Consider the following 26,139-nt stretch of genomic DNA (forward strand, 5'->3'; position numbering starts at 1 on the left):
ACCCCCATGGATGGCATACTTGAGATGTCCAGTTGTCAAAGTGCTTGATGTGACAGAAACATGAAAATGGGAGGAGGGGGTGTTTCTTGATGTGAATGTTAAGTTATGTCACGATGCAACTTTTATAATGCTACCCTATGGGGACTACTGCGACTCCTGGATCGGCTACCTCATGTATAAGCCACTCGCTTATAGAAAGATGGACTCAAGCAGTATCATTGAAATCATTAAAGCATGAATAGCAGCCTGGCTTCTGCAGAGAAGTGAGAACCACTTCGCATTAACGACACCTGAGAAGCCCAGTATGGAAAATGTAACAGTGCTTTGTAGGTGAGTCGCATGTTGTGTTCTTTTGATGGATCATTCAGGAACTCTTTATATTTTTATGGAAACTGGAGCTTTGCCAACACTTCAATAATTAATTAGCAGACTGTGTGGGACACGACAGGAACAGATGGTATTGTTTTGGTTCTGCTCCAGTCACAAGAGGCTTTTAAAGGGATCTACAAAATCATTCAAAATGCTGTGTACAACTGAGACTGTTTTTTTCCAGATTTAAAAATATTATAAATGTAAATAAATAATATAAATTATTCTGAAAGCGTAAACTCTCACAAAACAAAGTTGTGATGAGGAACAAATGTTTACACAGCTGCTTTTGATTTCAGACTGGGGCTCATATGGGTCCCTGGTGCTGTCACTGAGCCTCATGGATCTCCTGTGGATCTGTTATGTATGAGGTCTCGCGGTCAGACCAGCCCTTAGGAGATATATATACCAACTGTCCATGCTGGATATTCTTCAAAGACACAAAGCTACCATAGTAATGTGAGAGTCTTCACAGGTGTACTTGAGTACAAAACTCAAAGGGAACCACCTTGTCTCTAAGGCAACAGAGGACACACAACAATGGTGCTGGGCTGTCCTGCTACATGAGAGTCTCCAGGGGACTGATCCAGGAAATACCAAACCAGGAAACTTCATGGTGTGGTTTTGACCTAAAGGGAGACATTGTAATGCTAGTGGCAGAACAGTACTTTACATGTATATATGCGTATATATTTACAGTTTAATCCATTTTCAAACGAATATGCCTGGACTCAAAATACAATGACCCATTTTTACTTTTGCTCCAAAGTGACAGGACTGAGTGAATCTGTCACCATTCATATTCAAATTAATCCACCACATATAAATTAACAAAAGGAAGTACAGTATCGAGGCTCAGGGTCTTTATTGTGTCTCTATTTTGTGAGATCTTATATTTTACTGCATATCAGAAGAAAATATGCTGCAGTTTTTACTCCACTTAAATTTTGCCTGACAGCTTACCACAGTTACTATGGCTACTTCACTGCATAGTGTTTAACATACACATGTTTGCATTAAACATGGATCTTTGTTTTGGTTTTATTCAACTGACTCATAATATTCTGACATTCACTGTTATATATATGGTTTTTTTTTGGTGTGAGAGTGTTGTTATTAGGAATGTAGCTACCATAGAGGAAATTACCTGAAGAGGAGTTTAGACATGGTGGGCTTTTTACAGCCGATAGTTAATATTAGTTCATCTTTTTAATCATGACTGTAGAGCCAAAACAATTACTGAAATTATTTATTTATGTATTTATTGCCTGTTATTTCTCCCTCTAAATTATATTCCTGGCAATGTGGAGAATTGTCTTTTTTAAAGCTGCGTTTAGACCACTATGCAAGGTTTCCCCAAGGAAATAAGCCTTTTTCACTGCAAATATTTTTGACTTATAGTGGGAAAAGCGGAGGTGTTAATAATAGTTAAGTTCTCTGCTCTATTCAAGTGTCTCAGGAAACCATGGCAGTGTGAGAGTGAGCTAGTGTGCACAATACCAGGACTTTGAAACTGAAACAGCTAAATGGAATCCAGGCATCATTCAAATTATTATTTAGACCTGTGCCTTTCCTACTGTGACATGTCAACATATCTCCTTTATCACAGAAGACACTGCTGCACATAAGAACCTTGCTTTGCAGAACAATAAAACTAACTAGTTAAATGAATAAAACAAGAACGTACAGGTTTTGTACAGATCCAGCAGAAGGTGATGTGATGCTCTTTTAATTGTTTAAGTGGAAGACAGGTTATTGAGGTTTGTCTCATTAAAACCAAACCTTGAAAAAAACATAACTAATCATAAATTATAACTCAACATAAACTAATCAGGGTCTTCTCTCTTAAACCCAGTAGTCAGCACAACTAGATACTCATGTGCAACAAATGTTGTCCCTCCTCTTAGATGCATCTGCAAAAGACTTGGACTGACAGAAGGTAAGGATGGCTCATAAGGCAGGAACATAACTATGCAAACTGCTGTAATTCACTACTGTTTTATAATACATTTCATTTGGCATTGCACCTCTAAATAAATAATGTGGTCCATCAATCAATTTCAGGCTGCTCAGAATCTGGTAGAGTCTGATCAAACATTTCTTCGGGCAGGTGGAGGAATTTGAGTTCTTGACTTCAGCGTTTCTAAAATCTTGGTAATTGCCCTGGTTGTAATTGGTGTTCTTTTTGGCTCCTTAAACTCTTGATAAAAAAAAAAAACATACATCAGATATGCCTATGCTCATAAAAGTTTGGCCACCCCTTGACAATTAACAGATTTTGGTGATTTTTTAATTGAAAAGATGTAAACACAGCCTCTCTTAGATATAGAAACAACACAATATTTTCTGCAAACATGAATGCATAGTTACTTTTTATGTCATAAATTGAAAATAAAATACAAACATCATTGTGGCATGTGCAAAGGTTTGGGCACCCTGAAAGTTCTGAAGTCTCTACAAGGTCTCAGACTTTAATCAGCCCGTTAGGCCTGAGGCATGTCAACAATTGTCATTAGGAAATGTCAGCTGGTGCCAATTTCAAAGCTTTACAAATACTCTGGCTCTTCAAACCTTGTGGAAACACTCAGGAACCATGGATTCCTCTGAGCAGCTGTGTAAGACTCTGAAAGCTATGAAAGTTATTTATGCCCACAATGCAGGGGAAGACTATGAGAGGATAGCAAACTATTGTCAGCATGCAGTTTCCATAGTGTGATGTAATCAAGAGATGGTAGTTTAGGACAACTGTGGAGGCCAAGATGAGATCTGGAAGATCAAAAAAACTCTCAGAGAGAACTGCTTGTATGCTGGTCAGAAAGGCAAAGCAAAACCACTATTTGACTGCAAAAAGCCTGCAGGAAGATTTAGCAGACTCTGGAGTGGTGGTGCACCGTTGCACTGTTAAGTGATGTTTGCACAAACAAGACCTTCATGGAAGAGTCAGTAGAAGAAAACCTTACCTGCATCTTCATCATAAATGTCAGAAGTATGTAACGGAACATCTACAGAGGCCTGATGCCTTTTGGAAACAAGTGTTGTGGACTGATGAAGCTAAAATAGAACTCTTTGGCCACAATCAGCAAAGGTATGTTTGGAGAAAAAAGGAGCAGCATTTCATGAAAAGAACATCTTGCCAACTGTTAAGCATGGGGGTGGATTCATCATGCTTTGGGGTTGTATTGCAGCCAGAGGCACAGGAAACATTGCACGGGTGGAGGGAAGAATGGATTCCACTAAATAGCAGCAAATTCTGGAGGCAAACATCCCACCGTCTGTAAAAAAGCTGGAGCTGAAAAGAGGATCCTATACATATCTCAAAATCCACCATGGACTACCTCAAGAGACGCAAGCTGAAGGTTTTGGAATGGCCCTCGCAATCCCCTGACTTAAACATAACTGAATATCTGTGGGTATATCTTGAAAGAGCTGTGCATGCCCTAGAATATTGCAGAACTAGAAGCCTTCTGCAAGGAAGAATGGAGAAAATCCCAAATACAAGAACTGAAAGACTTTTATCTGGCTACAAAAAGCATTTGCAAGCTGTGATATCTGTCAGAGGGGGTGTTACTAAGCACTGACTATGTAGGAAGCCTAAACTTTTGCAAATGCCACAATGATGTTTTTATTTTTGTTCAGCTTATGACATAAAGAGTAACTATGCACTATTATTTGCTGAAAATATTGTGGTTTTTTCCATATCCAAGAGAGGCTGTCTTTACATCTTTTTAATTAAAAAAACACCAAAATATGTTATTTGTCAAGGGGTGGCCAAACATTTGCTTACAAATGTACACTGCTGAGGTGAGCATTTAAACTTGAATTACTGGCTTTCAGAACTCCTCTTCTATTATTACATAAGCAGCTTGTTAAATACTCTGTGTCTGAGAGCAGCGGAGAGCACCACAGGATGAAAATGTAACCAAATAAAGCAGAGATAGAGGCAGAGATGCTCTGACTTCTCTCTTCCTTTTATGGTAATACAGCGTGGCCTGAGGGGCGGGGCTGAGGCCGAAAACGTCATCATCGTGCTCCCGACACCCGGAAGCATAGTGAGATATAGCATAACTAACATGTTTGGCTGAAGTTAGCAGTGTTTTTGAGCAAGGAGAGTTTAATTAAACGACGTATTCACCCTACTTACTAACGCCGACTTGTGTATAGCACCTTGAAGATGAGTGTGAGTGAAAAAGAAAAGGTAAGGTAACAGCATGTGAATACACAGCCCCTTTTTTTTTTAGCTTAGCAGCCACACTTCAGTCATACCTGGCACTTGTTGCATACTTCTGCTCTTATCGCCTTCACCTAGGACCCTGCAGCCCTGAAGGAGGAGGGAAACACCCTTTTCAAGGCAGGAGACATGCAGGGCGCTGTTTGCTGTTACACCAAAGCACTGAAGCTAAGTGACAGCCAAACAGAAAGGGCTGTTCTGCACCGCAACCGCTCTGCCTGCTACCTCAAACTGGAGGACTACAGCAAGGCAGAGGCTGATTCCTCCAAAGGTGGGATAACTACAAACTCAGCTAAATACAAGAAGTACCCGCACACTGAATCAGAGCTGAATCTATCCATTCAGACACTTTCACTGTTAAATGCTGAGTTATGTCATATGGACTGTATCACAATACATTCGAAAAGCTCAAAACAAGCATCTCTTTCCAAAAATAAGATCAGATACAATGAAAGTAACAGACCTTGGGGAGGCTACTTTGATTGAGAACCACTCTCTACATAAATACAACCAACATTGCAGTTTATCTACTGTAAGCATATAGATTATCATGAGGTAATGAATTAGGTCTGCAACCAATAATTATTTTTTTTATTATCAGTTAGTTGTTGTTGTTGGTCAATAAAATGTTTATTACTGTTTCCCAGAGCCCAAGGTGCAGCCTCAAATGTCTTGTTTTATCCTGACCAACAGTCTAAACCAGAAAATATTCACATTTAAGGAGCTTTAACAAGATCATTTTAGGGTTTGTTTTTTTTTTGTTTTGTTTTAAATGACCCAAAATGATTAATCTGTTATCAAAATTGTTGGTGATTAATTCTCTGTAAATTGACTTAACGATTTAATCAAGTAATGATTACTTGATTAAGCTCTATGATGAATAGCTCACATTCTGGGCAAAATAATCAATTACTGTATTGTTGCATGAACTGTGCCTGTAACTGGATTGCAGTACACAGTTACCCTGAATGTCAGTTTCACCTTTCAGCTCTCGATACTGACCCGGGAGATGTGAAAGCCAGGTTCAGGAGGGCTCAGGCTTTTCAGAAACTCGGTCGTCTTGACCAGGCCTTTCTGGATGCTCAGAGGTGTGCCCAGATGGAGCCCAAAAACAAAGCCTTCCAGGATCTGCTCAGACAGCTGGGAGCACAGATCCAGCAGAAGGTGATGTGATGCTTTTTTTATTGTTTCAGTGGAAGAAGGGTCATTGAGGTTTGTGTCATTAAAACTGTACCTTGAGAAAACTTTAACTAATCATAAACTATAACTTAACATAAACTAATCAAGATCTTCTCTCTTAAACCCAGTAGTCGGCGCAACAAAACTCCACAGATGCCCGTGTGCAACAAATGTTCTCCCTCCTCTTAGATGCATCTGCCAAAGACGTGGACCGACAGAAGGTAAGGATGGCTCATAAGACAAGAACATAACCTTACAAACTGCTGTAATTCACTGCTTTTTATAATATGTTTCATTGGGTATTGCACCTCTAAAAAAATAATGTGGTCCATCAATCAATTTCAGGCTGCTCAGAATCTGGTGGTGTTATCTCGAGAAGAGGCAGGAGCTGAGCAGATCTTCCGTAACGATGGAGTGAAGCTGATTCACAAACTTTTGCAGTCAAAGCTGGAGGAGATTGTCCTTTCTGCTCTGAGGACCCTGGTTGGCTTGTGCACAGGACATCAGTCTAGAGTAAGTGCTACAATTTCCTTTAAACTTATTCATCGCATCATCTTTAAAGCCCCTTTTAGACAAGGATTAACTGTTTTCTTTTTTGGAACATTTTGTCGTTTGTTCCTTAATTTTTGTTTCTTATTTCTGATTTAGCACAATCACCAACAGATGTCAATATGTAAATACATCCATGTCTTATAGGAGAAAATATCCACAACGGTAATAACATTTATGAATTGCTCTGCTGCTTTTTATTGCTGACATTTATTGTTTTATTCCCAGACTATGGCTATAGTGAATGAGCTGGGAATGGAGCAGCTGTGTGCAGTAATGGGATCAGGGGCTTCCACTGTGTCCCTGGCTGCCTGCCACCTGCTGCAGGTGATGTTTGAGGCTCTGACGGAGGGCATGAAAAGAGAGATCAGAGGGAAAGATGAAGCCATACTTCCTGGTGAGTTTGGAATCTAATCATGTTTATATTTGGGGTTTGGAAAGTTGACCTCTAACAGACAAATTTCTGTGTGCATCAGCTTTCTGTTCTGTACTTTCAGTGTTGATTGACTGTATTTTGATTGATTGTATGGATTTAACACAGAACCGTCCAAGGAGCTACGCTCAATGTTGCGCCACCTCTTGGAGATGATGCCAGCAGCTAATGTATCAGGGCCTGGCAGAGATAATGCCATCAACCTCCTGGTCAAACAAGTGCCCCGCAAGTCTTTAAAAAACCCAGACAACTCTCTCACATTATGGGTGATAGACCAGGGTAGGTAACACATCTGTACATAATGCATAAAATGAAATTTGCATGTGGCTTCGACCATGTCAAGCCCATTTCAGACATTTAGTCATCAGTTTGAACTGGCATGGGTTTACCCAGATCAATGAACTCTGTGTCCTCCTGCAGGGCTGAAGAAGATCCTGGAGGTGGCAGGCACAGTACCTGAGCTCTCACAAGGACCACCTCTTACAGACAACTCTCACATGAGCTGCTCTGTCTTGCTCAGCAAACTCTACGATGACCTTAAGAGCGACAAAGAGAGGGAGAACTTCAACAAACTATGTGAAGAATATGTTCAGTGAGTTGCCCACTAAGATACAGCCAATTTTGTAGCCTCTGTTAGTTAACATGGAAAAAAAACGTTACTATACTCCATAAACCAAAAAAGAAAACTTATTTATTTTATGACAAACTTAAAATCTTATTGGTTATGATTTTCTGTGCAGGCAACACTTTAGCCGACAGGGTCTTGACGCCAAGCTGCGAGCCATCCAGACAGTATCAGTGCTTCTCCAAGGACCGAGCGATGTGGGCAACAGAACTCTGGAGATGTCAGGAATGATGGATGCAGTGATCTCTCTGTGCGCTTCTGAAGATGTAACTCACCAGCAGGTAGCAGTGGAGGCTCTTATCCATGCTGCAGGCAAGGCCAAGAGAGCCTCCTTCATCACAGCCAACGGCGTGGCACTTCTAAAGGACCTCTACAAGAAGAGTGAGAATGACAGGATACGCGTGAGAGCTCTGGTGGTAAATACTGCGGCGAAGCAACTGTATTTTTTTCAGAAAGTTGGAGAAAAGAACATCTCTAAATATAGATAAAACTAACTATGGTTTCTGATGATTTCACAGGGTTTGTGCAAGCTTGGGTCAGCAGGAGGGACAGATTTCAGCATGAAGCAGTTTGCAGAAGGATCTACACTAAAGCTTGCCAAGCAGTGCAGGAAGTATGTATGTTTGTGCTGAATCTTAAAATTGAGTGTAGATTAGGAGAAAGGTGTTGTGAATGATCCCACAGTTGTACAACCTGATTAAAAAACAACAGATAATGAGTGGTTTCTTGGATCTGAAATAAGACGCAAGCTGTATCTCCTTCTCTGCTAGGTGGCTGTGTAATGAGTCTTTGCCTCCAACGTCCCGCCGGTGGTCTGTGGAAGGCCTCGCCTATCTCACCTTTGATGCTGATGTGAAGGAGGACTTTGTGGAAGACAAGAACGCTCTCCAGGCCATGTTTGAACTAGCAAAGGTTTGATTTCTCAGTGTAGTTCTGGGATTTGTTTTAATACTTGAGACACATGGACAGTACACTGAAATAATGATTTCTCTCAGAGAAGGGTCTTAGTGGTGATAATTATTTTTATGTAATATGAGAATTCACAAAACGATGAGAATTCACAGATGTTTCATACTGGTACTGACTGGAATAACGACATCCTTGTTTGTTTTTCTCTGTTCCCTGCAGTCTGAGGATAAGACAGTGCTCTTTGCTGTGGGCTCCACATTAGTGAACTGCACCAACAGCTACGAAGTGGAGAAGCCAGACCCTCAGATGGTAGAGCTGGCCAAGTATGCAAAGCAACATGTGCCTGAGGAGCACCCCAAGGTACCTTTCCAATGCTACTTTTCCTTAAATATCAAACTGTATCTCACCTACTGTAACATCACCTGTTCTTTCTTTTGTTCTGAAAATATGTTACATGTATTTTTTTCTTTTAAAAAGTGTGTTTTGTCTTTTATGTGTTAGGATGCACCTTCCTACGTGGAGAAGAGGCTGGTGAAGCTCCTTGAGGCTGGTGTGGTGTCTGCGTTGGTGTGTATGGTCAAACAGGAAAGTCCAGCCCTCACTGAGGCTTGTAGGGAGTGTATTGCCAGGTAGGAAAATGACTGGAAGTCTTTTTAACTCACTGTTCTTTCTGTAGGTTTACTCAGAGTATTTGTTAATTCATCTCTCACGGCAGGGTATTTTTGGCTTTGGTGGAACGGCAGGAAGACAGAGGCACAGTGGTGGCACAGGGTGGAGGAAAGGTAGAGCACTGTGATATGCTTTATTTAGTCTGCACATTGATCTGAACGCCTTGCCTAGGAGTCTTACATGATTTTATGTTTACTGTTTTTCCTCCACAGGCTCTGATCCCACTGGCATCCGACAACACAGATGTAGGGAAAATCAAAGCCGCACAAGCCCTCGCCAAAATAACTATCACATCCAATCCTGAGATTGCCTTCCCAGGAGAAAGGGTAAGAAGACATGCCGTAATCAATCACTTTGGTTAAAAATATCTAAACAGCTTTTTCTTGTTTAACTTTGTTTCATGTTTTTTTTTTTTTTTTAATCAGATATATGAGGTGGTGCGCCCGCTTGTCAGTCTTCTAAGTCTTGAATGCTCCCTGCTGCAGAACTTCGAGGCTCTCATGGCCCTCACTAACCTGGCTGGCATCAGTGATAGACTCAGGTTGGCCACTAGGGGGAAGTCTCTCCTAAAGAGTACATGTACACAGCGAATTATAATGTGAACATAAAAACAAATATTTGAACTTGTTTACAAATCCAGACTCTCAGTTTTATTCTCATGTTTTACATTTTCTAAATTAATTTTCTCAAAGAAAGATATATTATGTATAGTTATAAAGTTATGTGTCATTTTCATTGACAAACACACTGGATCCTATTTTAAAAATGATAATCCTGTTAAAATATTCTAATCAGAGCAGGTTTTAAGTCGTCTGGGGCAAGTTCAAGTCATGTCTCAAGTCGCTCAAAGCAAGTCCCATTCAAATTACATGAATTCACAATCAACTTGTGTCCAGATGAAAGTCTTTCAGGTCTCTGAATGATGACCATTACAATTACGACATTTGAAAATGTTTCTTTCACAGCTCCGTTATGTATTTTAAACATAGTGTTTTCAATGTATGTAATATATATATATTACAGTGCAAAAGTTTCAGTTCTTTATGACTCTGGCTGCATGTTTGGGGTCATTGTCATGCTGCAGAATAAATTTGGGATCTACACCTCTAAAGTGCCTAAAACTTTTGCACAGTACTGTATAATTAATATTTAACATGTGCAATTATACAAGCACCTGTATGGTGCTGGGTTTTTTTTGTTTTTTTTATTCAGTTTTTACCAGGTCAAAATGTTTCACTTGCACATTTTTTCAAGTTTTGCCCTCCCATAATGTTTGCCTTATTCTGACACAGTTTAATATCAGCATTTAGAGAATCTGCTTGTATTGACGTGTGTTGTTGTTGTTTCTCAGACAAAAGATCATAAAGGAGAAGGCTGTACCAAAAATCGAAGGCTACATGTTTGAGGAGCACGACCTGGTCCGAGCATCTGCCACAGAGTGCATGTGTAATTTGGTCCTGAGCACAGAGGTTAGACATACAGTGTTAGTCATCAATTCAATGGCACAAATTTGTAGAAAAGTTGAACTAACAGCAGTGGGTGTTTGTGTGTCTTCAGGTGCAGAAGCTGTACCTGGCCACTGGGAATGATCGTCTGAAGCTGCTGGTGCTCTTTAGCGGAGAGGAGGATGAAAGGCTGAGGAAAGCTGCTGCAGGAACACTGGCCATGCTGACTGCTGAGCAGCCTGAGCTGTGCGCTCGCATCCCTGACACAGTAAGCAGAGCACTGCAGCAGACACCTGCTCCACCACACCTCCACCAACTCAACAATACTATTTTTTTTTTTTTTTTTAATTCTATTTTTGCTGACAGGACTCTGTATTGTGTTTTTTTTCTCAGACAACCCAGTGGCTGGAGATCTTTCAGGCGCTGCTGCTCAGTGAAATATCCGACCTTCGTCATCGCGGAGTGGTCATCATTCACAACATGATGCAGGCAGAGAAGAGTCTCGCTGACAAGCTCATGGAGAGTGAAGCTCTGGAGATTCTTTCTGTCCTGGCAAAGGGAGGAGCGAGCACGCCGGAGCCAGTCTCGAAGATAGCTCAGAACTGCCTGGATAAGGCTGTGGAGTATGGCATCATCAGGAACAGGGAAGGGAAAGAAAAGGCAGAGGGAACTGAACCCTGAAAACACTGCTGCAGTTTGCAGACATGCCCCATGGCACTGTTTAAGTGCTGTAAGCAGTATGAGGGGTCAGTGAAGTCATTTCACCTTAGCTGGAAGTCAGTTTTGGTCTGGATGGGAAAAAGGTGATCCAGAGATTCTCGTGTGTCTTACACCTTAACAAAAAACTGTGAAAGCAATACAGAATTTATAGAGGAAATGTGTTATATGAAAACCAGAAGATACTTTCACAAGTGTTTTGTCACTGAATATCTTTGGCTGCTGCCTCACATTGCTTTTCCACTGATTTTATTTGTCTTCATTATACTGTATGTTCATGCACATCATGCAAAGTGTCTGTTCTACTTGAAGTCCAATAAGGTGACTTTATACATTCCTATTCCTTGACATTTGATTAAAAAAATGCATTTCTCTTATTTTACATTTTACACACTACTTTATTCATTATTTTATAATGATTTCTGCCCATAACACACATTTCATTAACATATTTGTGTGCTTATTGTTTTTTTTCTTTTAAGTTATCACTCCACTACATTCCCACTGTCTTAACTGTATGGTTGGTTGTTTTTATAATTGTGTGTTCAGTACACATGAGCAGGTAAATAAAACTTCTCCATACCTGAACTATATTGTCACATATATGTCGAGGTCACTTCATTGCTGTCAAAGCCATTGCAGCAACACAGCAGCGCATGCGCAGATCTACTGTGTTCACGAGCGTTCAAATTATGCGGACAACTGCGTTGCACAGCGCAGCATCCGTGAGATGAGAAACCAGCGGATTTCAAAGCGCTCCCAATGCGTTGGTTCGGGTTTGGCTTCAACGCATTTGGGCAGATATGTGTCCATGAGAAGTTAGTTGAAGGTAGCGACACCGTGAATGAAGTTAAAGTGATTAATCCAACAGAGCTCAGTAGTCATGTGGACAGAAGTGGCTGCAGACAGGATATCAGAGCTAGTTGGAGTCGAAGAGCATCTTTGCATTTGGATGGTAAGTTTATCAGAGATGAATCAACTTTTAAAAGCTCTGTGAGCCCATGTTTAGACACTGTTTTAATCTGTACCAGAAATAGAAAGCGTCTGTAATATTACACTGTGTACACAGCTGTCATTAAACAGTGTTAATTCTGCTCTCTGTTAGGAGACGGCTGTGTGTGCCTGGCAGGTTTCGGGGCTGTCACCTCTGAAGAATGCATATCTGTGGCAGAGAGCCGTGGCTGCAAGGACGCTTTCATCAGTGAATCATATTTGACCCTGGTTTTCCCTGACAGAGTTGAGTCCTGGGACCTGGATACCAAAAAGAAGACTCCAGCATGGAGCATGGAAATAAAAACCCAGCCAGAGTGTTCTGGTAATTTCTATCATAAACTTCTCTGACAGCTACTTGAAGTATGTTGTGATAAGAGGCTCAAAAGTACTTTTTTCCCCTCTGCTTTCCAGGTACGCATCTGAATCTCCCATTAGTCCCTGGGGGCTACATAGCCACAAAACCTCCCTTCTACCAGTCCCTATCACCACACCTGAAAGCCAAGAGTCTGGCACTGGGTGCAGAGCATGCCATCCTTCTCAGTGCCACTGGAGCTGTGTACACCTGGGGACTGGGCAGGTAGAGCCCAAACACACCTTCACACATAATCTGAAAAATAATACATGTATATATATTTTAATACACATATAACTTCAATGAGCTCTTGTGTTTAACCGACAGCCACGGTCAGTTGGGGCACGGAGGCCTCATCTCTGAGAAGGAGCCCAGGGCAGTGGAGGCACTATGGGGGATGCCCATGAGCTGTGTAGCCACAGGAGGCTGGCACTCTGTCTGCATTAGTGGTAAGTGTCATACAGAAATGTGGGTATGCTCACAGCTGGTGAAAGAATGAATTCAAATTACCTTTTTCTTCACAGATGGGGGTGACCTATATGTGTGGGGCTGGAATGAGAGCGGCCAGCTTGGACTTCCATCACAAGCTCTGAGGAAAGCACAGCAGCAAAGTGGGCAACAAGCAGGTAGGTCTGTTTTGGGGTTTTTTGAGGGTTTTCTAACAGGGGTATCTAGCCATGTGGATACAGTGATTTTGGTTTTATTTGGCCAAGTTTTGAGATTTTTGTCTCTTGAGATTTCCGTTGCCACACAAACACAATTAATGAATTGCATTTCATTTGTGGTTCTTGCATAATTTTAACATTCAGTAGCAGCAGAAACACAAACAGATTACTCTATCCAGAGCAACAGGGATATTATTATTTCTGGAAAAAAGATGTTGCTGTCGAAATGTCATTTTTCAATCCTGCAAGCACAATTGAATGAAATAGAATTTGCTTCTGTTATTTTTCAGGTGGCAACAGAAATCTCAGGGATAGAAATCTCAAAACCTGAGCTCATAAAACTGAAACTATCTTTCCTTTTGCTGTCTATAAATCCAAATAGCTTTGGAGTGATTTGCTGAGTTTTCAGCTGTAGTGAACCCCAATTTAATGCACTCAGTCGCGTTTTGTTTTAAAGCATGATACAGTTACAGTAAATCAAGACCTCAACATGAACATTTGCAATGAGATCTACCATCTATTAAAGGATGCCTGTCTAATGTTGCCCTCTGCAAATGAGGAACCAAAACAAAGATTATGAAACTGTGTTTTTAATGAACCCATCCGTTTAATTGAAATACACATACTACTCTTACACTACCAGCAGTAACCACTTCAAAATTATGATTTAAGTGGAAAGTTTAGCAACATTGACTTTTCTTAAGTTGAACTGTTGCTTTCTGCCAAGATGCCAGCACATCTCCACGTGAAGATCCACAGGAGGGAGAGGATGACAAAGAAGTGTTCATATCCATCCAGGCATTCCCAGCTCTTGTGGATATCACTCCACCATGTGAAATCAAGACAGTCAGCTGCGGCTCCCGGCACACAGCTGCAGTAACAAGTAAGATATCTCTCGACTATGGGTGTGTATTGAATCATGTTTTCTCACTGAGTTAATGTCAGTCATCTTTATCATCTCGTATTCTCTAATTTTAGCCGCAGGTGACCTCTACACTTGGGGCTGGGGTAAGTCTAAATCTGAATCTAACCTGACACTTTAACAGATCGTAAATGTGTTGTAAATGTTAGATCTTTGCAACATATTCCCAGTACCAGTAATAAAAGACTTCCCTGTCCATCTTTCGATTATCTTTTCAGGTGAATACGGCCAGCTTGGACACCAGATTTTGAGCTCAGATGAGCCCCAACGTGTGGAGTTCTTCAGGGAGCAGCAGATGTGTGTGGTCGATGTAGTATGTGGGGCCTGGAACACTTTTGCTGCTGTGGCCAAGGAGGAAGTAGCTAATGCTTAAATATTAAGGAATCCCATTGACACACATGAACAATGGACTTTGGACATCATATCAGGAACTGTGTGTTGTCATAACAAATACAAAACTCTTAATTAAATGTATTTTGGAATACACACATACATATATGTATAAAAGCTTTTCATGTCTGTATAAAAGAAAGAATCTTGGTACAATTTAGTTTTGGAAGCTTTCTTTATAGAAATTAAAAAACATCAGAATTTTTTCTTTCACATAAAAGGGTTAAGGCAGTAAAATCCACAGGTAAATATAATTTAAGGCAAATCTCTAAAACTGTTCTAACTAAAAAAAATCACACATCATAATAGAATAATTAATGGGTGATCAATTCCATAGTCCACAGTAGGTCTTCACAGCACAATCTTGAAAGAACTGTGGAGAAATGAAAATATAACAGTATAAATTGTAGTTAATAAAACTGTGTTAAGCAAAATATACTTTTTTGAACAGTAATCAGATTTCTACTCACCTGACAAAATCTGGCGACCTTGAAATAACATGCTGAAACTCAGACAGGTTAACGGTTCCGTCCTTGTCAATGTCCGACTCCTCAAGAATCTGAACAACATGCAGCAGAAACAACAAAATTAAGCCCAGTGACATATCACAACATACTGTGTGCTAAGCTGCAACCACAGAGGACAATTTTAGCCAGCCAATGTGTCTCTGGCGGCCACAGTGCTGTTGCATCTTTAAAAAGGGGAAGTGCCGCAAACTCACATTGTTGATGAGCTGTCTCATTTCGTCGGGGGTTAGTCTTGTGTCATTTGTGTCACCGGTCAGGCAGTTAACCAGCTTCTCCAGATCACCGAAGTCAAGGGTTCCATCATCGTCAAAGTCTGGAAATATCAAAATACTTAATACTCAGATTGATTTGCCTCAAATGTATTAGTAAAAGCTCGGTTTTTATTAACTTATTTACCAAATATACGGAATGCATAATGGGATTTGATTTCCAGAGTGGCAGAGTCGCTGAAGGCACTCAAAAGATCCAGAAAGTCCTCAAATGTGAGGCTTCCATCTTTGTGTTCAGATGTTGAGAATACATGGCAGATTCTTTCCCTGAAAGGGTTGGACTGTGACAGGAATAAGTACAAGGGTCATTACAGCTTATCAGTACTTGAAGCACTTCCTTGAGAACACATAATGCACAGGACAATCCTAGTTAAAACAACCACTAAGTAGCCTCATTTTCCCGTTTTACTGTTCACCTTGAGCTCCGGCAGATTAAGAATCCTATCCATTGATACTCTGGTATTAGTCCCAATGTCTTTCTCATCTTTTGTAAGCAGTTCGGTGAATCTCTTGTGAGCACTAAAAAAACAAGAAGACACAATTTAAACATCAATTGTTGCAAGAAGCACTGCTAGATTAATTGAATTTTTTTTTAACCTGGTAATATGAATGTCATGTGGCATGCAGCTGGTCACTTACAGAAGAATTTCTTGTTTTGTCAAGAATGTCAGCTCCTTAAAGTAAAAGTAAGCATTATTTGAATGATGACAGTCACATAGTAACCCCAAAAGCTATTTTTTTTAATCCCTGGAATACTTTTTTTGACTCTGACTATCAGACATTAGCAACAACATTAGCTTTGATTATCCTGTTGAGCTTGATGACAACTTGTCACTTCGATAAAGCAGCCATCGACGTTATGTTTACTTTATAGGATTTATTACGACTACAGGCACCTAGTAAATCATACTGTACTTCTAACACCAAGGCTTTGGTAGTTCTCCTTTGCTTTAAAACGTTATGCTAACTTAGCTACAGCGTTATCCTCGGTTAAAACGGGGCGTAAAAACAATTGTTCTCAACTTTAGCCACACGGTGAGCGTCCAAAACGATGTCTTATTTGTTTTGGTAGTTTTAGCTTTTGGACACTTACTTGGTATTCTGAGAGCAAATCCTTCCCGAGTTGACTTGCTGTTGTTCCCATCTTGTTATTTTCAACTCGAAAATGTACTTTTGGTGTTGTAAATAGTTACCCCTGAACTAACTAGTTGGTTGGCATCGCTTACTTCCGGTGTTTTGACTAGCGCACTCCCTTTCCTGTAGTTAGCTACGTAACGGTTTCCATAGTGACGTACTTACGAACAGCTGTTACCTTTGAGTAACAGGTGACACTTGGGGCTAACTGGTGTAGTTGTAACTTTTCATCCTCCTGTATCTTTATTTTGACACAGTTTACCACTGAAACTTGGCTTCCCTTTGCCAGTTGTCTCCTGGTGCCACTCTTGAAATTTTGAGGGGCAATTTCCCTTTATGTGTGTGGAAGTTCAGGAAGCTACTCTCAGTGAACCACAAAAAAGTTCAATCAAAAGTAAATATTGCATTCAAAAACGTAACAAAAAGCAAAACTTTGACGTGACATTGTTTCATTTTGTAAAATGTATCTTTCATAGTGTTCTTTCACTTGCCTGGTCTGGCAAGTGGGTCAGAAATCTACTTGCCCAAAGTCAATTTTTACTTGCCTCTATACAAATTGTTTTATTTATTAGTGGTTATCAAATAACAATAAAGACTAAAGTTAATTGTCATGTTTAATCTTTATTTAAGTAAATGAAACAGAACAAGGACACAGAGTGTCATAGATACAAAGCAACAAACATTCATGCATATTGAAAATTGTATGACCAATCCCCTATATTTCACTGAACACTAAATTCTTGTGATCACCCCAATTTCTTTCAAATAATGGAATAGACTCCTTAACAAATACATTTTTAGACTCATTTCTTCCACTCCGAGCTTCCTGATTTCCATTTTTAATGTTTCTTGTTCTCAAGAGTGTTTATGGCAGTGAAAAATTACATGCTCCACTGATTCCTCTATTTGACAGTGCTCATATAATCCTGTAGGCTGTTTGTTTCACACATAATACTACTAGCCTACTCAATTCTTGATTGGCCAGCAGCTGTGCCAATATTCTCTGACATGTGCAAGGGGAGGAGGTTATGCTGTGTGGCAGAGAAAGAGAACATAATTTCTAATATGACGATGATCAAAAAAATGATTGACACATTTTTTATTTTATTACTTAAAAAAAAAACATACCACTTGCCCAATCGGGCCAGTGAGTTGCAGATTTACTAGCTCAACATGGCATTTTACTTGCCCTGGAGAATTTGTTTGTTTGTTTGTTTTTTAATTACCAGTATAATCTTGTCTTGCTTGTTTTTCTTTGGGATGACTGTATGCCATCCAGTGTTAACAGTATGTCCTTTTATATAACAAATCCAAAGTTAAGCACTAACATTTTTCTCATTATCTTGATTTTATTGTAGTTTTCCCACACACAAGATCATGTTTTTTCTATTTAGAAACAGAAACAAACAGAATCACGGCATCCTGGTATTTTTCCTCTATAAATAAAATCTGACATTTATTAGGCTTACTAGTATACAAACATTTAAAAAGAAACATAATCATTTATTACAAAACAGCAGCTATTAGTAATGCATTAATTCATCACAAATATTTATAAGTTGGCTAACTGCTCAACAAAACTGGATGTAGATGAGAAATAGATGAGGATCTTGATGATGAGGATGATGATCAGGGAATGATTAACTCAACCCTGGGAAGGAGACAAGCTAAGCTCCTGGATTTGTCTCCCAGTCTGTTGTATCTGAAATGAAAAGATAAAAACAGAATTACTCTTAATACAGCAAGCAGAATAATGTGCAATTAAAGAAGTTTAAGTGCTTAATATATCTAATTGTTCTCTCAAATCTTTCAAATTCTACTGTACTTAGACACTAATCACATCACACTAATAAGGTTTTTTTGATTCCTACTAAATACAATAACTCTTATGAGTGTGTTTGTTCTTCTCAGATTGTACCTGTCATTTTCGTTCCCTCCTTTGTCTCCGCTGGAACACCGATGCCATACTCGTTTTCACCGGTGACTCTGAAGAAGTAGATCCCTCCCTCCTCCAGGTCAGACACCCTATAGGACAGGCGGCGGCATTTTCCCGTGAGTCTCGTCCACCCTTTTCTGCTGATGTCCCGTATGTCTACAAGGTAATTCTTAACAGGGGCGCCTCCCTCGTTCTCAGGGATGTCCCAGGTAACAGTGGCAGAGTTCTTGGTCACATCTTTAACTGCTATATGAGTTGGAGGACCAGGTGAATCCAAAACCCTCACACTCAGGGTCAAAGAGGCACTCCCAGCAGCATTTTGCAGCTTGACTGTGTATTTGCCGGAGTCATCACGTGTTGCCCGTTCCACTGTGATGGAAGTGACGGAGCTGGTGGTGTTTATCATTCCTCTGATTCTCAGATCAACATCTACTTTTTCCCATGTCACACTGGGAACAGGTTTGCCTGTGAAAGGCACAGTCAGAGTGAAGGAGCTGCCATCTTGAACAGGAAGGGTTTTCCTCATCTCGGCGCTAACGTCAAACCTGGGCTCCTCCTCTCTCTCCATGGCCACTTCAGGATCTGTTTCAGGACTGGGCTCACTGATGCCAATCTTATTTATAGATCTCACAACAAAAACATATTCTGTACCTGATGTAAGTCCAGTTACTGTAAACTCTGTTTTATCTGTGTTATGCACACCAACATCCCAGACTTCTTCTGTTGATTTTCTGAATTCAATTTTGTACCCAGTGACTGTTGCTCCACCGTCAAACAGCGGCTTGTTCCATGACAGAGTGATTGAGGACCTGGATGAATCAATTATGGTGGGCTTTGCAGGAGGGGAGGGCAAAAACTTTGGATCCTCTGCCAAGGTGAGTTGGCATGGCATACTTGGTTCACTCAGCCCAGCAGCATTCTCAGCAAAGACTCTGAATTCATACTCACATCCTTCATGCAGGCCGGAGGCTTTGACTCGTAGGTCATAGACTGGCTTCTTATTGACACGTACCCAGCGAACGCCATGCTTCTCCCTCTTCTCGATGATGTAACCGCTGATGCGGCTACCGCCATCAGAGGCGGGTCTTTTCCAGCAGATAGTCATAACTTCACTGGTTGCACTTGTGACCTCGACATCAATCGGAGCAGATGGGATAGTAAAGGGATCCGTGGCTTTGATGGGCTCACTTTCCAAAGTCTCTCCCTCCCCATATTTGTTCACTGCCCTCACCCTAAACAGGTATTCATTTCCTTTGAGCAGCTTGGTTATTTTGCAAGTTGTTGCCATCATGTCACCATACACAAGGGTCCAGGCTACCCGACTGGTTTCACACTTCTCAACAATGTAGTGCATGATCTCAGCACCACCAGTCTCTTGGGGGGGTCCCCATGACAGGGTGCATTTCTCTGCTGAGAGTCCAGACACTTCCAGAGGTCCAGCAGGTGGGCCAGGCCTGTCCAGTACCTTGCAGGTAATAGCCTTAGATGTGATACCACCTGTACTCTGTAGGGTGAGAATATACTGTCCAGAATCTTTCCTAACACTTTCTTTGATGATTAGAGAGGTATGCGTCTTTGTTGCAGTAATCTCAACCCTTCCCTTGGTGCCAATACTTCTACCATTTTTCGACCACAACACTGTAGGGTTCGGTCGACCAGAGATGTCAGCATCTATTCTTAGGAGGTCTCCTGCTTTGACAACCACCACCTGTCTAAATTTGTCTTCCAGGATAATTTTGGGTGGCTCCACATCATGCTGCACTGTAACAGGTCCAGTGGTTTCAGAGGATGCACTGAAGAGATCAGCTGCATTCTTTGCAATAACACGAAAATTGTACTGTGCACCCTCTTCAAGGCCAGTCACTTCCAAGAAGGTGTCCAGTAAGTTGGTGAAGTTGCACTTAAGCCAGCAACTATCTGGGAGCTCTTTGCGCTCGACGATGTAACCAGTTATTTTAGCGCCACCATCATATTCTGGTTTGTCCCATGAGAGTGAAACTGAGGTGTTAGTTACATTGGTGACTGTGAGGTTGCATGGGGGATCACACTGATCTCTTGCTGCTACAGGCTCAGTTGCTTTACTGCACTGTCCAACACCAGCCATGTTCTCGGCACAAACCCGGAACTCATAAATCAGCCCCTCTTCAACTGTCGTTATCTTGAATTGGTTCTCGGTCACTGGACTTCTGTTTAACTTTGTCCACAGAATACTGCTATGATCTTTGCATTCAATATGGTAACCACTGATAGGGCTTCCGCCATCACTGTCTGGCTTGCTCCATGCAACCACCATGATGGATTTTGAGGCACTCACAACATGGAGTTTGGTTGGTGGACCAGGTGGCTTGAAAGGATACTGAGCAACAACTGCTTCAGACTCAACAAAGTGACTCTTGCCATAGCGATTCTCTGCAGCAATACGGAACTGATATTCTGTGCCCTGTGTCAGACGGGAAATTTTGATTGATGTTCTGGCAACTGTAGCTGACACTGTCTGCCATATTGTACTGCTTGTATCTCTCTTCTCAACAACATAATTGCTGATTTGACATCCTCCAGTATAAAGTGGGGGCTGCCATAACAAAGACACAAAGTCAGCACTCACCTCAACCACACTGAGGTCACTTGGTGGTCCAGGTCTTTCAAAAACGTTAACAAAGATTTCAGTGGATGTGGTTCCAACCGAGTTGGTGAGGGTCACCTCATACACACCAACATCTATCCTTGATGCATCTCTGATAATGATCTGAGATGATGTGTCAGATGTGTGCACATTTACTCTGCTTGTCTCTTTCAGGATGTTGCCATCTTTTTTCCAGGCTACTGTTGGCTTTGGCACACCCTTGAATGGAACATCTATCTTTAAATCACTCCCTGCCTTCACACTGAATGTATTGGACAGCAAATTAATAATGGGCTCAGCACTTATGTCCTTTACGACAACAGGTGCCAACAGGGACTTTGATTCACTCTTTCCCTTTTCATTCACAGCACTCACTCTAAAGAAATACTCCTTTCCTTTTATCAGTCCATTAATAGTCACATCCAATGCTCTACCCTCTGAACATATTGTCCATGTGTCATCTCCCTTAGCCTGCATTTCTACAATATAACATGTAATTTTACTTCCTCCATCATGATCAGGCTTCTCCCAAGAGAGTCTTGCACTACTGCAGCTAACATCACTCACTGTGATTTTCCCAGGAGGCACAGGAGCCTCAGACACTTTTACAGCCTCATTGGTCTCTGCTGGCAGTCCAGTGCCAAACTCATTCACAGCCAGGACACGGAAATAATAAAAGCATCCTTCGTGGAGATTGTCAATCTTGTATGAGTTTCTCACACAGTTGCTACAGACGCTTGAGAATGCCTTCCTTGCCTCTTCTCGTTTTTCTACGATATAGTGAGAAATCTTTGATCCTCCATCAATGAGAGGTGGCTCCCAGGAGATGGACACGGAGTCCCTCTTTACATCCTTCACCTCTAGGTTTGTTGGTGCACTGGGAGAGTCCAGTATTCTGACATTGATAAATGCCGATTTGGAGCCATTGCAGTTTTTAGCAGTCAACACATACTTCCCTGTGTGGTTTCTATTGACATTCTCAATTAGTAACTCTGTGTGGGAGCTTGTTACCTCAATTTGAGCACGCTCACTGAGAATGCCGCCTTCCTTTGACCATTTGACCTCAGGTTCTGGCCTTCCTCTGATGGTGACAAAGAGACGTAATGTGGAACAGGCTCGAACATTGACAATCTTTCTCAAAGCAGTCTCCAACTCAATCTCAGGTGCTTCCAGTTTCTCAGCCACTACTACAGACCCAGGTAGATCCACATGCTCTCCAACTCCAGCAACATTCATTGCACATATACGAAAATTGTACTCTGCATTTTCTCTTAGTCTCTTCACGGTGTAGTTTGTGTCCTCTACACCTGTGCTGGGTGTGCATGTGATCCACTCATCCTCTGCTGCTTCTTTCATCTCAACTATAAATCCGCTGATAGCAGCTCCACCATCATAAATGGGCCTTGACCAGGCCAGAGACACAGTACTGCTGGAATGGTCTGTCACTCTGAGGTTGGTAGGGGGACCAGGTGGGTAAGTAGCCTCACAGACTTTAATATACTCACTTGGCTCACTGGGTGCACCAACACCAGCAGCATTCTCTGCCAGTACTCTGAACTGATAGTGATGTCCCTCAGTGAGCCCTGTGCATCGGAAACGTAAGTCATTTAGTCTTCTCTTGTTGCACTTAGTCCACCTGACACCCTCTTTGTCACGTTTCTCCAGGATGTAGCCATCAATCTCTGAGCCCCCATCGGTCTCAGGCCTCTCCCATGTCAACACCACGGAGTCTCCAGTCACCGCACTGGCTGTAGGGGTAGAAGGTGCACTAGGTGTTGTAAAAGGGTTTTGTGCAATGAAGGGGTCTGATTCCAGAAATTCACCAACACCAAATTTATTCACAGCAGCAATTCTGAATATATATTCTTTGCCAGGCACCAGTTTTGTCACTTTGTAACTGACAGCTTCAACATGAGGTTCAACCGCTGTCCATGTGACACGACTGGTCTCCCTTTTTTCAATGATGTAGTGGGAAATACCGGCACCACCATCATTTAAAGGGGGGTTCCAATGAAGATTACACTTCTCTGCACTGACAACTTTCACCTTCAGAGGTCCATCTGGTGGACCAGGTCTATCCAGGACCTTCACATTAACTGAGATAGATGTTGTTCCACCAATGTTACTGAGGCTCAAGACAAAGTGCCCTCCATCCACACGTGTACACTCCCTGACAATCAGAGATGTATGAGTGAGCGTGTTCTTTACATCCATTCTCGGTGTAGATTTGTTGATTTCCCTACCATCCTTCAGCCACCTTACTTCAGGGAGGGGCTTCCCAAAGTAATCAGCATCAATATTGAATGTCTCACCAGCCTGAACAACAGTAGTAGTCTTGAATTTAGGATCCATGAATGCTGATGGTCCTTCAATGACATCCTGAGCAATGACAGTTATACTTTCTGAAGGTGTGCTCCAAACACCTGCACCATTCTTGGCAGTTACTCTAAACTCATAACTCTGGCCTCCTGTCAGACCTGTGACTGTGAACTCAGTTTCAATAAAATTTGTGAAGTTTGCCTTCATCCATCTGCCATCTGGGAGCTCTTTCTTTTCAACAACATAGCCTGTAATGGTGCTTCCACCGTCATACCTGGGTTTTGCCCACTGAAGTGTAATATTCTCTCTAGTGATGACAACAGCTTCAGGTTTACCAGGTGGATCACAGGGATCTCTTGCCACATAGCCTTCAGATATCTTGCTAGATGGGCTGAGTCCAGCAATATTCTCAGCAAAAACCCTGAATTCATATTCAATACCTTCCTCCAGTCCAGTTGTTTTGAAGCGGGCTTCAGATACAACGAGTCTGTTCAGCTTGGTCCATAAAATACTGTTTTTCTCTTTGCGTTCAAGATGATAGCCGATGATGGGGCTGCCTCCATCTTTGGCTGGAGGTTCCCATTCAACCAACATGCTGTACTTAGTCACTGTGGACACAAAGGGGGTGCCAGGAGCAGTGGGCACACTAAAAGGATACTGTGCAGTTACAATGGGAGATGTGATTGAGGTACTCTTTCCATACCTATTTTCTGCAAACACTCTGAATTGGTATTCACTACCTGTCTTCAGCCTGGTGACTTTGATTGTGGTTCTTACTGTTGTTGCTGACACAGTCTGCCAGTCTGTACTTGCAGTGTCACGTTTCTCCACAATGTAGTTGTCTAGCTGGCAGCCTCCTGTGTATTCTGGTGGCTCCCAGGAGATGGTAACATAGTCAGAACTGACCTCATCAATCCTCACAGGCCCTGTTGGTGGGTCAGGCTTTTCAAGAACAACCAAAGTGATTTCTCCTGTATATTTTCCAGCACTGTTGCTTGCCGTGATAGAGTATTGACCAGAGTGCTCCCTGGTAGCATGTCTGATATGAAGAAATGTTAATGAGGACGTAGTTGAAACCTCTAACCTGGATGTCTCTTTGACTGCCTGGCCATCTTTTTTCCATTCAATCTTTGGCACTGGGTGCCCAACCACTGGGATCTCTACTTTCAGCTCTTCACCATTCTTGACAGTGAATGTGCTAAACGTTATCTGGAGTTTTGGTTTAATAGCTTTTTCCTTATCTGTGACAGGACCGGGTTGGTCTGTACGGCGGTGCCCTCTGTTCTCATTGGAACTGGCAGGCTGACCTGGTAAAGAAACAAAAAAATTAAATAAATGTAACATTGGATAAAAGCACTGTGCAGACTGATTATCTGAGATTCACATGAAAAGTGAAATGCATGTTTGTTAATGCTTTTGTGATAACACAACATTCTTTTGAGTGAAATTATTGATAGATTATTGTATTTTGCTTTTCATTTGCTGGAAACTTTATAAACAAATCAGTTTTAATATTACTTTACACTGTGTTATATTGCATTAAGTTTTCATTGTTACAACTATAAATGTTACAAATATAAATATTATTTTCAATTTAAAGCCAAGTTTTAATGTTTGCCATTTAGACTACATGGTGATAGGATGAATGTTTGGCATACCTTGGACAATGAGAGTGGAGGATGGTTGGCAATCCTTTTCTGTGAGTGCTGCATCAGTGTCCAGTGTCATATTTATATTTAGGGTGTCAGCCTTATCTTCTGCTTTCTTTCTTGTCTACAAAACAGAAACAAAACTGCCAATGTCAATGAAATCAAACTTAAGCAAACACTTTATCAGGACAATCATTTTTCCACTTTTGTTCTATGACTGATGTTTTAGTGTGGCTGTTTGGAAGTACCAAATTAATACTTTTGCTATACATATGTCATCAGAAATTAAGGATTTTGACAAAATGTCCTCTGTTTTAAGACTGACTTTAGTGTTTTAAACATGCTAACATGTATTCTAGAGAGTGTAGTGTACTGGAAATAGAAACTCTTGATGGTGTTAAAAATAACATTACACGGCAGACCAGACTGCCAACTGTTCTACCGAACAGATAAAACCCCATTATTATCAAACTCAACTTAAAAATCTCATGTGGTGAAACCATTTCACATATGAAAATTCACTAGACAAAAAATGTTTGAACAGTTTCAGTAACTTAAGAACTTAATATTTTATGGCTGTCAAGTATTAAAATTTCAAACAAAACTGTACTTACTTCATTGTTGCTCGCTTCCATCCTCTCTTGTCTTACTTGTCCTTATTTATGTATGTATGAGAGACGAAATGTAAATTTAAGATTCAGCTAATACAAGATGCAGCTACTGCTATGAGCCCCAAAACAGCCCCAGACATACACAGCTCTGCCAATCACTGCCTGCTTTATCTCCAAAAGCATGCAGTGACTAAAATAACCGTGATGCATCATTGGCCAGCTGCTCCCTCTTTCAAAGTTAGTTGAGCCAACATGGGTCAGCTTTGAAAAACTGGAAAGTTGCTCAACAGTTAAATATTGTACACATATCATTGCTGTTAAAGGGGAATTACCGTATGGCTATTTAGATATCTAAAAACATCTTTTAAATACCTTTGTGAGTGTGTGTATGTGTGTTTTTGTTGGGGGTTGGGTTAGGTGGGTTATATATGCAGACATAGTGAAGTGAACAAGAGCCTCCCTGAACAAATAGTATGCCACTAATATAATAAGAGTGGGAGAAAAAGGTTACAAAATACTTAACATGTACAGCAATATGTACAGGATGTAACATTATCTTGTTTGTCAATATGTTGTAACTATGTATGTCTCCTGTTTTCATTTGCTGATCTATGAGGAATAGCAGT

The 26,139-nt window shown here is 41.1% G+C and overlaps 4 protein-coding genes across 4 annotated transcripts; 2 read left to right on the forward strand and 2 right to left on the reverse strand.

Annotated features, from left to right (window-relative positions):
• The first annotated feature begins 4,383 nt into the window (after window positions 1-4,383).
• unc45a (unc-45 myosin chaperone A) lies at window positions 4,384-11,711 on the forward strand. Its single transcript, XM_044355864.1, has 19 exons — window positions 4,384-4,564; window positions 4,676-4,868; window positions 5,586-5,761; window positions 5,908-5,997; window positions 6,122-6,289; window positions 6,554-6,722; window positions 6,867-7,037; window positions 7,179-7,350; window positions 7,499-7,799; window positions 7,902-7,996; window positions 8,154-8,295; window positions 8,512-8,652; window positions 8,794-8,921; window positions 9,008-9,074; window positions 9,174-9,287; window positions 9,387-9,502; window positions 10,313-10,430; window positions 10,519-10,674; window positions 10,800-11,711. Exons 1-19 carry the CDS (start codon window positions 4,541-4,543, stop codon window positions 11,085-11,087), a joined length of 2,829 nt encoding a protein of 942 aa, XP_044211799.1. The 5' UTR covers window positions 4,384-4,540; the 3' UTR covers window positions 11,088-11,711.
• Window positions 11,712-11,788: 77 nt separating this feature from the next.
• LOC122985309 (RCC1 domain-containing protein 1-like) lies at window positions 11,789-14,601 on the forward strand. The gene is made up of 8 exons (XM_044355865.1): window positions 11,789-12,078; window positions 12,229-12,438; window positions 12,528-12,693; window positions 12,796-12,917; window positions 12,993-13,094; window positions 13,861-14,016; window positions 14,112-14,141; window positions 14,274-14,601. The coding sequence occupies exons 1-8, from the start codon at window positions 11,886-11,888 to the stop codon at window positions 14,426-14,428; spliced, it is 1,134 nt and encodes a 377-aa protein (XP_044211800.1). The 5' UTR covers window positions 11,789-11,885; the 3' UTR covers window positions 14,429-14,601.
• On the reverse strand, window positions 14,602-16,516 carry LOC122985310 (calcium and integrin-binding protein 1-like). The gene is made up of 7 exons (XM_044355866.1): window positions 16,335-16,516; window positions 15,881-15,915; window positions 15,658-15,760; window positions 15,369-15,522; window positions 15,167-15,285; window positions 14,916-15,004; window positions 14,602-14,818 (listed from the first exon to the last, which is right to left on the reverse strand). The coding sequence occupies exons 1-7, from the start codon at window positions 16,383-16,385 to the stop codon at window positions 14,797-14,799; spliced, it is 573 nt and encodes a 190-aa protein (XP_044211801.1). The 5' UTR covers window positions 16,386-16,516; the 3' UTR covers window positions 14,602-14,796.
• Window positions 16,517-16,976: 460 nt separating this feature from the next.
• Window positions 16,977-25,739, reverse strand: LOC122985307 (titin-like). Its single transcript, XM_044355863.1, has 4 exons — window positions 25,517-25,739; window positions 24,912-25,026; window positions 18,294-24,560; window positions 16,977-18,077 (listed from the first exon to the last, which is right to left on the reverse strand). The coding sequence occupies exons 1-4, from the start codon at window positions 25,535-25,537 to the stop codon at window positions 18,043-18,045; spliced, it is 6,438 nt and encodes a 2,145-aa protein (XP_044211798.1). The 5' UTR covers window positions 25,538-25,739; the 3' UTR covers window positions 16,977-18,042.
• Between the last annotated feature and the right edge of the window lie 400 nt (window positions 25,740-26,139).

This window comes from Thunnus albacares, chromosome 7 (assembly GCF_914725855.1).
Source record: "Thunnus albacares chromosome 7, fThuAlb1.1, whole genome shotgun sequence".
Taxonomy (NCBI): domain Eukaryota; kingdom Metazoa; phylum Chordata; class Actinopteri; order Scombriformes; family Scombridae; genus Thunnus; species Thunnus albacares.

What these genes read in the sequence shown, in the direction of transcription:
- unc45a (XM_044355864.1), top strand. Translation starts at nt 4,541, where the DNA reads ATGAGTGTGAGTGAAAAAGAAAAG. An exon ending in CTATGTGAAGAATATGTTCA is followed by an intron (nt 7,351 to 7,498) that starts GTGAGTTGCCCA and finishes TTTTCTGTGCAG; the next exon opens with GCAACACTTTAGCCGACAGG. An exon ending in TGTAGGGAGTGTATTGCCAG is followed by an intron (nt 8,922 to 9,007) that starts GTAGGAAAATGA and finishes CTCTCACGGCAG; the next exon opens with GGTATTTTTGGCTTTGGTGG.
- LOC122985309 (XM_044355865.1), top strand. Translation starts at nt 11,886, where the DNA reads ATGCGTTGGTTCGGGTTTGGCTTCAACGCATTTGGGCAGATATGTGTC. An exon ending in AGCATCTTTGCATTTGGATG is followed by an intron (nt 12,079 to 12,228) that starts GTAAGTTTATCA and finishes GCTCTCTGTTAG; the next exon opens with GAGACGGCTGTGTGTGCCTG. An exon ending in GCACACAGCTGCAGTAACAA is followed by an intron (nt 14,017 to 14,111) that starts GTAAGATATCTC and finishes CTCTAATTTTAG; the next exon opens with CCGCAGGTGACCTCTACACT.
- LOC122985310 (XM_044355866.1), bottom strand. Translation starts at nt 16,385, where the DNA reads ATGGGAACAACAGCAAGTCAACTCGGGAAGGATTTGCTCTCAGAATAC. An exon ending in TTAATCTGCCGGAGCTCAAG is followed by an intron (nt 15,523 to 15,657) that starts GTGAACAGTAAA and finishes TTCCTGTCACAG; the next exon opens with TCCAACCCTTTCAGGGAAAG. An exon ending in TGAGACAGCTCATCAACAAT is followed by an intron (nt 15,005 to 15,166) that starts GTGAGTTTGCGG and finishes CATGTTGTTCAG; the next exon opens with ATTCTTGAGGAGTCGGACAT.
- LOC122985307 (XM_044355863.1), bottom strand. Translation starts at nt 25,537, where the DNA reads ATGGAAGCGAGCAACAATGAA. An exon ending in CTCCACTCTCATTGTCCAAG is followed by an intron (nt 24,561 to 24,911) that starts GTATGCCAAACA and finishes TTTCTTTACCAG; the next exon opens with GTCAGCCTGCCAGTTCCAAT. An exon ending in GGAGGGAACGAAAATGACAG is followed by an intron (nt 18,078 to 18,293) that starts GTACAATCTGAG and finishes TTTTCATTTCAG; the next exon opens with ATACAACAGACTGGGAGACA.